General features: G+C 47.9%; 1 protein-coding gene across 2 annotated transcripts in view; it reads left to right on the top strand.

The window, feature by feature from the left end:
* Positions 1 to 273: 273 nt before the first annotated feature.
* Positions 274 to 12,789, top strand: part of LOC141097196 (ras-related protein Rab-3C) — a 314,211-nt gene continuing 301,695 nt past the window's right edge. The window contains exon 1 of one of the 2 annotated variants that reach the window (XM_073584299.1): positions 274 to 505. In XM_073584299.1, coding sequence (XP_073440400.1) covers positions 488 to 505 — 18 coding nt within the window. In that variant the 5' untranslated portion in view covers positions 274 to 487. Of the gene's footprint in view, positions 506 to 674; positions 936 to 12,789 lie in introns of those variants that run through there. The other variant, XM_073584298.1, reaches the window with a different exon arrangement.

A 12,789-nucleotide genomic window follows, 5' to 3' on the forward strand; every position in this document is an offset into this window, starting at 1 on the left:
GTCATCACAGCCATGTTGCCTCGTAAACCGTCATGGTTGTGGGGGGAACATGTGTTCTTGCGCTCACTTTTGGAGACCTTTTAGTGAATGTGATTTGAGTTGCTCAGAGATGCTGTACTCTACATGGAGGATGTGTTGATGACGAGTCCCTTTAAATGGCCGCTTCCAGCACAATGAATGGTCAGGTCAGCCTGGCTGTCCAGCTGGAGATTCTGTGGGATTTTTAGAGTGCCCCCCAGAGTGTCCCTGGCTCTTCATGGCTTTGCTGGGAGTAGTGGGGAGATCAGTCCATCCTCTGCTGCTGGGGACAGAGGTAATGACCGAGTAGTGTTTGCCTTGTAACGAGACACTTCCTGTGGGTGAGGAGCGCCCTGCTGCTGCTGCCTTTGTCCTGCCTGCCCTGTGCACACAGCCCTGTCCTCTCCAGCTGCTGGGTGATCTGCTGACGCCACCTTCCCATTCACAGCCTGCAGCCAGCCACAATCACATGGAGCTCTATGGGAAGGTATGTACCTCTTTGTCTATGTATCGCATGTCAATCACAGTGGCCATAACTCGCATCATCCTCCCTCCCTGCACAGCCCCAGATCCAGATCATTAAAGGGGCAATTGCATCTTTCACTTTTCCAGTGTGGATAGCTGTGCACTGCTGCATTGTGGGAGGTGTAGTTTCTATCCAGGCATATGCCACAGTGATGCATTAGGGGAGGCAGGAGGCTCCAGGACTACAAGAACCAGGAGAGGCGCTGACAGGCGCGGAGTACATGAAGGCAGTGGACAGCTCCTGGTGCTGATCTTCCATCGGAAAGCCGAGCGCTCACTGTGCAAGGGAGCCGGGATCTGGCCGCAGACGACGAGGGACGTTTCTCCGATTGGATCAGATTCAGAGCAAAGGGAGAACTAAAGGCAGAATGAGACACGAAGCCCCCATGCAGGTCGGTGAGACCATGTGTGCTGTGCCATCAGCCCCGGGTGTACCCTGCTCCAGGGCTGAGGGGTGTGCTGTGCCATCAGCCCCGGGTGTACCCTGCTCCACTGCTGAGGGGTGTGCTGTGCCATCAGCCCCGGGTGTACCCTGCTCCACTGCTGAGGGGTGTGCTGTGCCATCAGCCCCGGGTGTACCCTGCTCCACTGCTGAGGGGTGTGCTGTGCCATCAGCCCCGGGCATACCCTGCTCCACTGCTGAGGGGTGTGCTGTGCCATCAGCCCCGGGTGTACCCTGCTCCACTGCTGAGGGGTGTGCTGTGCCATCAGCCCCGGGTATACCCTGCTCCACTGCTGAGGGGTGTGCTGTGCCATCAGCCCCGGGCATACCCTGCTCCACTGCTGAGGGGTGTGCTGTGCCATCAGCCCCGGGCATACCCTGCTCCACTGCTGAAGAGGGTGTGCTGTGCAATCAGCCCCGGGTATACCCTGCTCCACTGCTGAGGGGTGTGCTGTGCCATCAGCCCCGGGTATACCCTGCTCCACAGCTGAAGGGTGTGCTGTGCCATCAGCCCCGGGCATACCCTGCTCCACAGCTGAAGGGTGTGCTGTGCCATCAGCCCCGGGCATACCCTGCTCCACAGCTGAAGGGTGTGCTGTGCCATCAGCCCCGGGTGTACCCTGCTCCACTGCTGAGGGGTGTGCTGTGCCATCAGCCCCGGGTATACCCTGCTCCATAGCTGAAGGGTGTGCTGTGCCATCAGCCCCGGGTGTACCCTGCTCCACTGCTGAAGGGTGTGCTGTGCCATCAGCCCCGGGTGTACCCTGCTCCACTGCTGAAGGGTGTGCTGTGCCATCAGCCCCGGGCATACCCTGCTCCACAGCTGAAGGGTGTGCTGTGCCATCAGCCCCGGGTGTACCCTGCTCCAGGGCTGAAGGGTGTGCTGTGCCATCAGCCCCGGGTATACCCTGCTCCACTGCTGAAGGGTGTGCTGTGCCATCAGCCCCGGGTATACCCTGCTCCACTGCTGAAGGGTGTGCTGTGCCATCAGCCCCGGGTGTACCCTGCTCCACTGCTGAGGGGTGTGCTGTGCCATCAGCCCCGGGTGTACCCTGCTCCACTGCTGAAGGGTGTGCTGTGCCATCTGCCCCGGGTGTACCCTGCTCCACTGCTGAAGGGTGTGCTGTGCCATCAGCCCCGGGTGTACCCTGCTCCACTGCTGAAGGGTGTGCTGTTCCATCAGCCCCGGGCATACCCTGCTCCATAGCTGAAGGGTGTGCTGTGCCATCAGCCCCGGGTGTACCCTGCTCCACTGCTGAAGAGGGTGTGCTGTGCCATCAGCCCCGGGTGTACCCTGCTCCACTGCTGAAGGGTGTGCTGTGCCATCTGCCCCGGGTGTACCCTGCTCCACTGCTGAATGGTGTGCTGTGCCATCTGCCCCGGGTGTACCCTGCTCCACAGCTGAAGGGTGTGCTGTGCCATCAGCCCCGGGCGTACCCTGCTCCACAGCTGAAGGGTGTGCTGTGCCATCAGCCCCGGGCATACCCTGCTCCACAGCTGAAGGGTGTGCCGTGCCATCAGCCCCGGGCATACCCTGCTCCACAGCTGAAGGGTGTGCTGTGCCATCAGCCCCGGGCATACCCTGCTCCACAGCTGAAGGGTGTGCTGTGCCATCAGCCCCGGGTATACCGTGCTCCACATCACACACAGCAGATTAACCCTACATATGTTGCCAGTGTGACTGCAATAATCCACTGAGATCACATCACACAGAGGCTGAAATCAGGTGCTGTGCAAAATACCACACACCGCAATCAGGTGCTGTGCACAATACCACACACCGCAATCAGGTGCTGTGCATAATACCACACACCGCAATCAGGTGCTGAGCACAATACCAAACACTGCAATCAGGTGAGCACAATACTACACACCGCAATCAGGTGCTGTGCACAATACCACACACCGCAATCAGGTGCTGTGCACAATACCACACACCGCAATCAGGTGCTGTGCACAATACCACACACCGCAATCAGGTGCTGTGCACAATACCACACACCGCAATCAGGTGCTGTGCACAATACCACACACCGCAAGCAGGTGATGTGCACAATACCACACACCGCAAGCAGGTGATGTGCACAATACCACACACTGCAAGCAGGTGATGTGCACAATACCACACACTGCAAGCAGGTGATGTGCACAATACCACACACTGCAAGCAGGTGATGTGCACAATACCACACACTGCAAGCAGGTGATGTGCACAATACCACACACTGCAAGCAGGTGATGTGCACAATACCACACACTGCAAGCAGGTGATGTGCACAATACCACACACTGCAAGCAGGTGATGTGCACAATACCACACACTGCAAGCAGGTGATGTGCACAATACCACACACTGCAAGCAGGTGATGTGCACAATACTACACACTGCAAGCAGGTGATGTGCACAATACCACACAATGCAAGCAGGTGATGTGCACAATACCACACAATGCAATCAGGTGACGTGCACAATACCACACACTGCAATCAGGTGATGTGCACAATACTACACAATGCTATCAGGTGACGTGCACACATTAGTATTTACAGTAGTTCTGAAAATGTGGTGAACAGTTACAAATATGTCCCAGTGTATAAAGAACTTACACCAGGCTAAGGCTTGTCATTGTCTGCTAAACTAAAGCTGTAGACAACCAGATTCCGGTTAGAGATGTAGCAGAGCTGAGTTTGTTGTGCAGCTTTTCTGTAACTGCTACAGTAAATAAACTATGTTGTGACTTATGCATGACCGGGCAAGTTATGCCCGTGATATTTTATGTAGTTACTGTATAATTATGCAGAGAGTGTCCTAGGATCAATATCATCTGCCTAGTATCTATCAGCATTGTATACAGTCTTGGCAATACAACAGTCTATACTGCCATGTATAAGAACACAATAACACTAAGACATTTTACTTACCAGCCAGAAGAACTGACAGCTCCTAACTATCTACATAGTGGCTGTATCTGATGTGCAAGGGATGGATTTGGGATCCACAAGGTGTATTATTACCAGCGAGTAAATGAGTGATGAAGTGATCTCTGGCATTTCCCTCTACCGGGGCAGTAATGGCATCGGGTGTTCATTGTTGGGTAGATTTTGTACTATTTTAACAACTATCAAAATCTACATTATATAGAAATGTGAGGATTCCAACTCCCCATCCGTGATGACTGACTGCAGCTGAAGCCTGGTCAATGAATCATCTGATGACCATTTTTATATCTGTGTGCACTTCAGACTGAAAATGATGGTGTGATTACAGTTATACCCAATATAGCATTCTTTCCATATTCGTAACCTTCACAATGGACTGCAGAATTCCCTCCTCTTACAAGAATCCCATAGCCCGGACCCCCAGTGATCAGCTGTAATCCATTGGGGAGTCAAACTACGAATCTTAAATTTCTCTACAGCGCCACCACTGTGGAAATGAAGCATTGCACCATTCCCCTTTTATATCCATGGGCTCCCGCGAAATACGAGGACAGGACAGGCCCTCCATAGTTATCTGCTCTGTATGCTGCTTATTACATTCTTTAGATGATGCTCATGTTTGGGGTTTCCCATAATATCTATATGGTCTTGTATATCTCAATGTCAAACTCTTCCTCAAATACGAAAAGATGTGATTTCTTGTCCGCCCTTCACTCTCCATGGTAATGCCTGTCACTGAGTCCTATGGGAGTCCATGTTGTGTTATCAGCTGCAGACTCTCAGGCAAAGCTTTAACCTTCTACATTGGTCTGTGAAGAAAGCAGGCTGAATGGTAAATTATGTGTCATATATGCCCAAAGTAAGTGAACCCTCCCTCCTCATTATTCAGTTCAGGTGTTTTGCTTACAACTATTGAGAACAAATGAGTAAAAATCAATCAAACTGCCGTGTGATCTTCTTAGGCCACGTTCACACATTCAGTATTCGGTCAGTATTTTACCTCAGTATTTGTAATCTGAACCCTGGAGCGGTGATAAATCCAGAAGTGGTGACGTGTTTCTATTATCCTTTTCCTCTGATTGTTCCCCTCCTGGGTTTGGCTTACAGATACTGAGGTAAAATACTGACCGAATACTGATAATGTGAACGTGGCCTAAATATGAGTGGTCCAAAAGAGCTCTGCGGCCATGACGCTCCGTTCACACGATCGTATTTTAGGTCGCAGCGCTGTCGGTGTAAAACACATCACACAAACGGCGCTAAGACCAATGTTATTCAGATGTCAGGGGTTTTTTTTACACATAGTGAATATCCACTGGAACCATTGCAGCATGCACTAGTGTCTTCCGTATATGTGGATGAGACACACCTTTTTTAAGTTTATGGGTGCGGAAAAAAAAATCTGATCCTTTATGAATCAGCGTAGGAAACTGTATTTGGTGTCGTAAATTTTATTCACTGCTGAGGTGTGAAAGCGAAGGCTATATAGATGCCATACTGATGACAATAGAAATGAAAAATCATTATTTTTTCAGGATAAAAATCGCACAATTTCTTTATATGGCTTGTGTGAACTTGGCCTTAAAGTAGCATTGTCCTAGAATAGAACCTCCCATTCATTACTTTTTTCATCTGCTAGATCTACTCCGGTAAAACCTATGACTTGCACACATCTCCCATCCTCTATGGCATCACTCACCACAGAGATCCACACTGTGCATTGCTGTTAAATGGATTTCCACGGGACACTCTCTTACGGCTACCGTGTGCATTGCCAGGCCTCAGCAGTGGGTGCATGTCACCTGGATTCTGGAATAGTGGGAATTTGTTTTCCATAACCTCCATACACATGATAACACAGGCCCCACTCTCATACATAACAAAAAAGGACACAGGACACCGAGTTCTAAGTTTGGCATAAAATGGCTGTGGCATTTATTTTGAGTTACTCAACAACCAATTTTATTTCATCATAACCATTAAAAACCATTAAATATCTCCATCACTGAATAAAATTATTACTGTCATGACCCAATCTTCCCTAAAACAGGGAGATTATCCACACGCCGTGCACATTAATGCATGGCCCCCCCAAAACGCCACAGCCATTTTTCGATGATGTCCTGGAGATCCAAGTTAAAGATGTCCAGGCCAACATCTGAAAGGTGCACAAGGTCCCTTCTGTACCTACCGGGGATCTTTTCTTCCAAGTCGACGTGACTGTAAGAAAATCCATCAATCAAAACCATAAATCTCTTCATACTCCTGTTAACCCTTTTTCTTATTTTTTCAAAAAACAACATATTGTGTTCTGCCCATAACAATCTAGGGACAATTTCTGAAAATACAAAAAATGATTTAAAAAATTCCATTTTTAGTAAACTCAAATCCTTCCTCATGAAGGCTAATGAATCGAGAGTGTTAACTTTACCTAAATCGTTACCCCCTAAATACAAAATTATTAAATCAGGATACGGATGACTCTTTGACAGCTGTTGCATAAATCCAATCAAATTCTTCCATAACATTCCTCTTCTGCTAAACCAAAAAATGTGGAGGGATGAAGTATTAAATGAGAGATTCTCTGTATAGCACCGCATCGTTGCTCTTTTTTCGGCCCAATAAATATACGGGTGTCCGATGAGCCACACAATTAGCAGACCTACAAAATGAATAAGATGTTAGCATTCATATAAATTTGGCCGAACATACAATTTGAACCTTTTCAATTCCCACCTTCCAATTTTCATTATATTATTGTCTTGAAAACCCAACCTAGCCGCTTCCGTTGCTGCTCCAATACGAAAAGAGTGCAACGTGATTTTAACATTTTTCAAACCCAATTGGATCAGACATTTTTTTAAAATAAAATTAAATTGAAAAACAGTCACCGGTGTACTATTGCGGTGAATGAAAAATGGACCTTCTAAACTTTGTCTCATGCTAAGCCATCTCTTCACATTCGAGACTGGACAAATGACTGAATCCGAGATGGCAGATAAACTAACCGAAGCTCCTCTTCCTAACTGATCCGTTCTTGACCTTTTTATAAATAAAACGACAGAGGATTCAAATACCTTTATATCCTCCATTAACAGGCCAGAAGGTGAATTTTTTGACTGAGAAACTATTTCCCCGACACGAAGAGCTGCAAAAAATGCTAATGCAAATGTTGCTGAAAACAAACAACTTTCTTCAAAATTGTCGCAAGCCGATGGGAGAGACACGCAAATGTCTTTTAGCAAGCGAAATGATATGGGATGACGATCATCCTGTTTAAATTAGCCCTTCTGAATCCTTTTAACAATTGTTTCATCAAGAAATTGTCATTCAACGGTTTCTTGCCCAAAGTTTTAAGGAAAAATGAAACACCAGCAATGTGTTTTGCTAACGCTGAATAAGACAGACCATTCAAAACCAAATGCTCCGCAAATTTCAGAGCTGTTTCTTCCTTAGCCTCGTTATATGAGTAACCGTTTGCTGTACAAAATCTTATCCATACATTCCAAGTGCCCGAATACTCGGACCAAGTTTTTTCAGCCAAGGACTTTCCAATAAAATATTGAATTAGACTTGTGCTATGTCCCATATATTCTCTGGGCAAATCGTTCCTTCTTTGTCAGCTCCGGGAGCATGCTCCAAAAACTTTGACCACTGGCGGTGACAAATAAGTTTAGCACAATCATTAATTAACTCATTTGAAAATGACGCTTTTAACCAGATATTACAGTCCATACGGGCAAGAACTAACAGCCTAAGAATCTGGTTAGCCCGTCTGTTTTCATCCGAAAATGTATTTAACATAAAAACCAAACCCTGGTTGTTAGAACGAAATAATATACGCTTATTGCAAAGGCTAGGTCCCCACAAAAGAATGGCTACATATATGGTGAAAAGGTCTAAAATTGCTCCCTTCTTAATAATATTACTGTAAGACCAAGAACTAGGCCATCTGTTTGCCGACCAGTGCGATTTAAAAGATAAACCAAAACCTTCTGATTCGTCCGTAAAAATATACAAATCCAAATCTTCGGCAAATACAGACGGGGTCTGCCACATTGTCTTGCCATTAAATTTAGATAGGAATGACAACCAAGTTTTTAAATCCTCCTTAAGCTCACTACCTAATCTCAGGTGTGAATTAGGCGCAAGGTTACCTGCTGTGGCATCGTATAGCCTTCTCGAAAAAACCCTACCCATGGGTATGATTTTTAAGGCAAAGTTCAAGGAACCTAATAACGACTGCAAATTTTTCAATAAAACTTTTTCCTTCGACAAAAACAGATTAATCATATAACAAATTTTGTCAATCTTTTCAGCAGGGAGAGAGCATGTCATAGATTCAGTATCTATCAGAATACCCAAAAATTCCAAAGAAGTACAAGGAGACACGGTTTTTTTCTTCTGCAATAGGTATTCCAAAATGCTCACAAACTTTAACAAACGTATCCATCAAAGCAAAACAAACGTCAGAATCTCTGGGACCAATAAACAAGAAATCATCAAGATAATGCACTACTCCTTTTGATTTGAACTCCACTACCCATTGAAGAAAAGTTGAAAACGTCTCAAGATAATAACAAGATATTGAAAACCCCATAGGGAGACATTTATCAAAAAAAAAAAAGATATTTAAAACAAAAGCCAAGGGAATTGAAACGTCTCGGATGAACTGGTAACAACCTGAACCCAGCTTTTATGTCAGATTTTGCTAGCAATGACTTGTGACCAAAACTTTGCAGAAACTCCACTGCAACATCAAACGAAGTGTACTTCACTGAACAAATTTCCGTATCCACTTCATCGTTTAGGGAACTTCCTATGGGAGACGATAAGTGATGAATCAGTCTAAACGAACCTACCTCTTTTTTAGGAACTAAAGCCCCCGTTACACACTGCGATATCGCTAGCAATATCGCTGTAAAGTCACCGATTTTGTGACGTAGCAGTGATATTGCTAGCGATATCGCTGCATGTGATACTTACCTCCGACCGGCTCCCCCGCTGGTTATCGCTGGTCGCGCGAGAAGCTCCTGGATCATTCCTCGTCGGCCACTTCCTGCGGCGCTTCCTGTGGTGCCGACAAGCGACGCGTGGAGCCGGGCAGGAGGACGCAGGATCGCCGCGTCTGACAGGTAAGTAGCGATCCTCGACCACCGCTATGTCGCTGGTGAGATCTGCCTGTGTGGCAGCTCACTAGCGACCACCTAGCGATGCACCAGCGATCCTGACCGCGTCAAATCGCTAGTCGGGATCGCTGGTGCATCGCTAGGTGTAACGGTACCCTAAGCCCAATGGAGAGACCCTGAAATTATCAAACGGAGGAGAGTCAAATGGGCCCTCTACCTGCTTCAATCTCTTTTAATATTTTTTCCTCGACTATCATTGGATAATCTAACGCTGATCGCAAATTGTTCCATTGTTTGCAACCAGTACCTGAAAATGTTGGAACAAAAAATCCATTACAGAAACCATTTTTCAGCAGGTAACTACTCTCCGTGTCTGGGTACATTTCTAACCATGGGACCATATTTTGTGACTTCACTGGAGTCAGCGCTCTTTGAAAGTGCATCTTTATTGGGTCCTTGTTGACCATTTTGTGACTGACGTTTGAAGCATCTAAACATTGCATGTGTACCCCCGCAAAACGAGCACTCATGGCGAAAACGACAGTTTGCAGCCCACTTACAGCTTGATTCATTGAATGCAAAACACACCAATTTTTTACTAGGTGTAGACATATTCTGCTTATATGATGGGAACTTCTGGGGCAACATCAAAATTAGCCATAATCCCAGGTCTTTTTTACCCCATGATAGGTTAGGGTGCATGGCTAATTTTTGACGAAATGCTTCGTCATATTGTAACCATGACATGCCCCCAAAGCTCCGATATGCATCCAAAATTGAATCTAAATGCTGAAACAGCCCCGAACATAACGAAGGGTGTTTTTCACCCAGTACAGCAGCATAGATAGCAAATGCTTGAAGCCAGCTATTAAATGACCTCTGAATAACCACCCGTTTCTTTTCTTCCGGTTCATCTTTTCTTTCATATCTATGATATTGTTCTTTAATTGACGATAAAAGGGAGAAAATATCAATGTATTCCCCGTGCCAAATTTGTTCTTTTACTGACATATTAATATGGAAACCAAGTGGGGACATCTCACATGACAGAGATTCTTTTAACAGGACTTCTAGCAGCCCTGTTTTTACAACTACTCTGCTGCTGGCTGCAACCTAATGAGGGCGTAACACTGGGGCTGTTCCTGCAGACATACATTCACCTAAAGGGCATGTCACACTAAGAGATATCGCTAGCAATATCGCTATAACTAGTGACGTTATAGCGATATTGCTAGCGATATCGCTGTGTGTGATACTTACCTACGACCGGCTCCCCCGCTGGTTATCGCTGATCGCGCGAGAACAGGCTGGACTGTTTCTCGTCGTCAGCTTCCTGCGGCGCTTCCTGCTGTGAGGACAAGCGACGCGTGGAGCCGGGCGGGAGGACGCAGGATCGCCTGGTGTGACAGGTAAGTAGCGACCCCCGTCCCCAGCGATGTCGCTAGTGAGATCTGCCTGTGTGGCAGCTCACTAGCGACCACTTAGCGATGCACCAGCGATCCTGACCGTGTCATATTGCTGGTCGGGATCGCTGGTACATCGCTAAGTGTGACAGTACCTTAACACTTCTTTAACCAAACACTTCAAATTAGCATACAATGGGTAGATAAAGGGACATTAAAAATCTCACCCCTCTGATCCTGTGTGTCGACCGGGTCCAAGGAATCTTCGGCACTCAAGCCTGTAACGGCAGGCGAATGCTGCTGAGGAGATGATTCCTGGCATACTTCGGTATCCATTGCCGTCGAGACTGCTCTCCATGATAAAGCAGCAGCCACAGCCTCGCTGTCTTCATTTGCACAGACCGCTGCTGAGCGCTGCCTGGCTTGTACTGGGGTTCCCTGGGCCGCTGCAGCTCTTTTACGCCTGCCGCTGCTAGATGTCTCCGGTAAGTTCAAATTCACCGCTGTTTCCCCAGGTGCTCCTCCCCGTCGCCTCACTGACGTGCCGGCGTCTGTGTCTGATGACGTGGACCGGCTTCGCTGGAGTTCTTGCGTTGCCTCATAAGTAACTGCTGAAGTAGTGAATCCATCTCCTTCCTGCTTATTGTCACCGTCCATTTTTAGAGCCGTGGCAGAATGTGGATTCGTATAGAAACCTTTTCCCTTTTTTCCCCCGGTGGCCGCTGGGGTTACTACACGTTTGAATTAACCAACAGATGATCACTACTCCCCCCACCTTCCTATAAAAGGTCGTCATGTGCAGTAAATCACTGTTGGTAATATCGTTCATTTGTTATCCAAACGTGTTGACGACTGGACCTGCCTGGTGGAGAGGGGGTTCAGCTTGTCTGGAGCAGTGGAGTTGCTGCTGGATGCTGTTTGGATCCTTTCTCTGTTGCTTGGAGCTTTTGCAGCAGAGCAAAGCTAAGTTTTGGGTTTTAGTTGCTTTAACCCCGTGGTGTCTGTTTTATTTTCCTTTGTGTGTTATTGGGTGCAGTTCACTTTATTCCCTGTCTCACCTCCTGGGGAGGGGGTTGGTGGTTTAGCTCAGGGCTAAACAGGAGATAGGGACAGGTCTGGGACTTGGGCCTCACTACCTTCAAGTGTACCCCCAAGTTAAGGAGAGTCAGGGCACCCCCTTAGCCTGAGGGGCAGTTCAGGGGCCCAGGTTCCACGTCTCCTGCTTTGTCCCAACTGCCCCGTGACATTATTACCAACCCACCCATTTTTTCCTGGTGAGCCTTGGCCCTAATGCAGACCTGTCTCCAATTGCTGCAGACCCTCACTAAGGAGCGTGGGGTGCTGTGTGGTGTGGTGCAGCTGCAGCAGTGGGAGGGGTATGGGGCCTCAGCTCAGATGCAGGCTCAACCAGAGCCCAAGTTAGCTCTCCCAGACAGGTTTTCTGGAGGGAGAGAGAATTTTTTGCTTTTTCAGGAGGCGTGCAAGCTACACTTCAGGCTCCGCCCTCGTTCATTAGGGAGTGAGGTACGGCAGGTGGGATTCATTATAGCCCTCCTTGAAGGTAATCTCCTATCCTGGGCCTTCTCCCTGCCGGCCGATTCACCATCTCTACGGTTGGTGGATGAGTTTTTTGTGGCTTTGGCGAATATGCCCCCTGGGGTCCTTGCTGAGGAGGAGGACTCACAGGTGCTGGTGGATGAGCCCAGGCAGGTGGGAGGAGTTGGTTCCCCAGCGGTGTTGCCTGCGTATCGTCGTGATGTGGGGGCATGTTTTAGCTGTGGACAGACTGGTCATGTTTTCAGGGTCTGCCCAGCGCATGCCAAATCTTCTGTACCATCTAAGGAGCCGCGCTCCCCTGGTCGAGTGGAGGGAGGCGACCAGGGAGTGTATATTTCCTTCATTTTTCCCTCTCAGTGTACTATGTCAGCAGAGGTGGTGGTTGGCAGGGTACCTGAGGGCATACCGGTGTTTGTGGACAGTGGAGCGGGAGTCAATCTGGTGCATGCTCATTTTCTCCAGACACATGGCCTGAAGTGTAGGACGCTGGCTAAACCACTAAGCGTCCAGGCCATTGACTCCATCCCACTGATCCAGGGGAGGTTGACTCAAGTCGTAAAAAATATACATCTGCGCATAGGGACTCAGCATGAAGAGTCCCTGTCATGCTACGTCTTGGGGGGAATGCCATCACCTATCGTTTTAGGCCTCCCTTGGTTAGAAAAACACAACCCGGTCATAGATTGGCGGTCTAGGGAAGTAGTCAGCTGGGATCAGTCGTGTGAGGGCTGCTGCCCAGGGGCTACTGTCTCTGCCGTCTTTCTACAACCATCCC

This window comes from Dendrobates tinctorius, unplaced genomic scaffold (assembly GCF_039654945.1).
Source record: "Dendrobates tinctorius isolate UK_male_01 unplaced genomic scaffold, ASM3965494v1 ptg000083l, whole genome shotgun sequence".
Taxonomy (NCBI): Eukaryota; Metazoa; Chordata; class Amphibia; order Anura; family Dendrobatidae; genus Dendrobates; species Dendrobates tinctorius.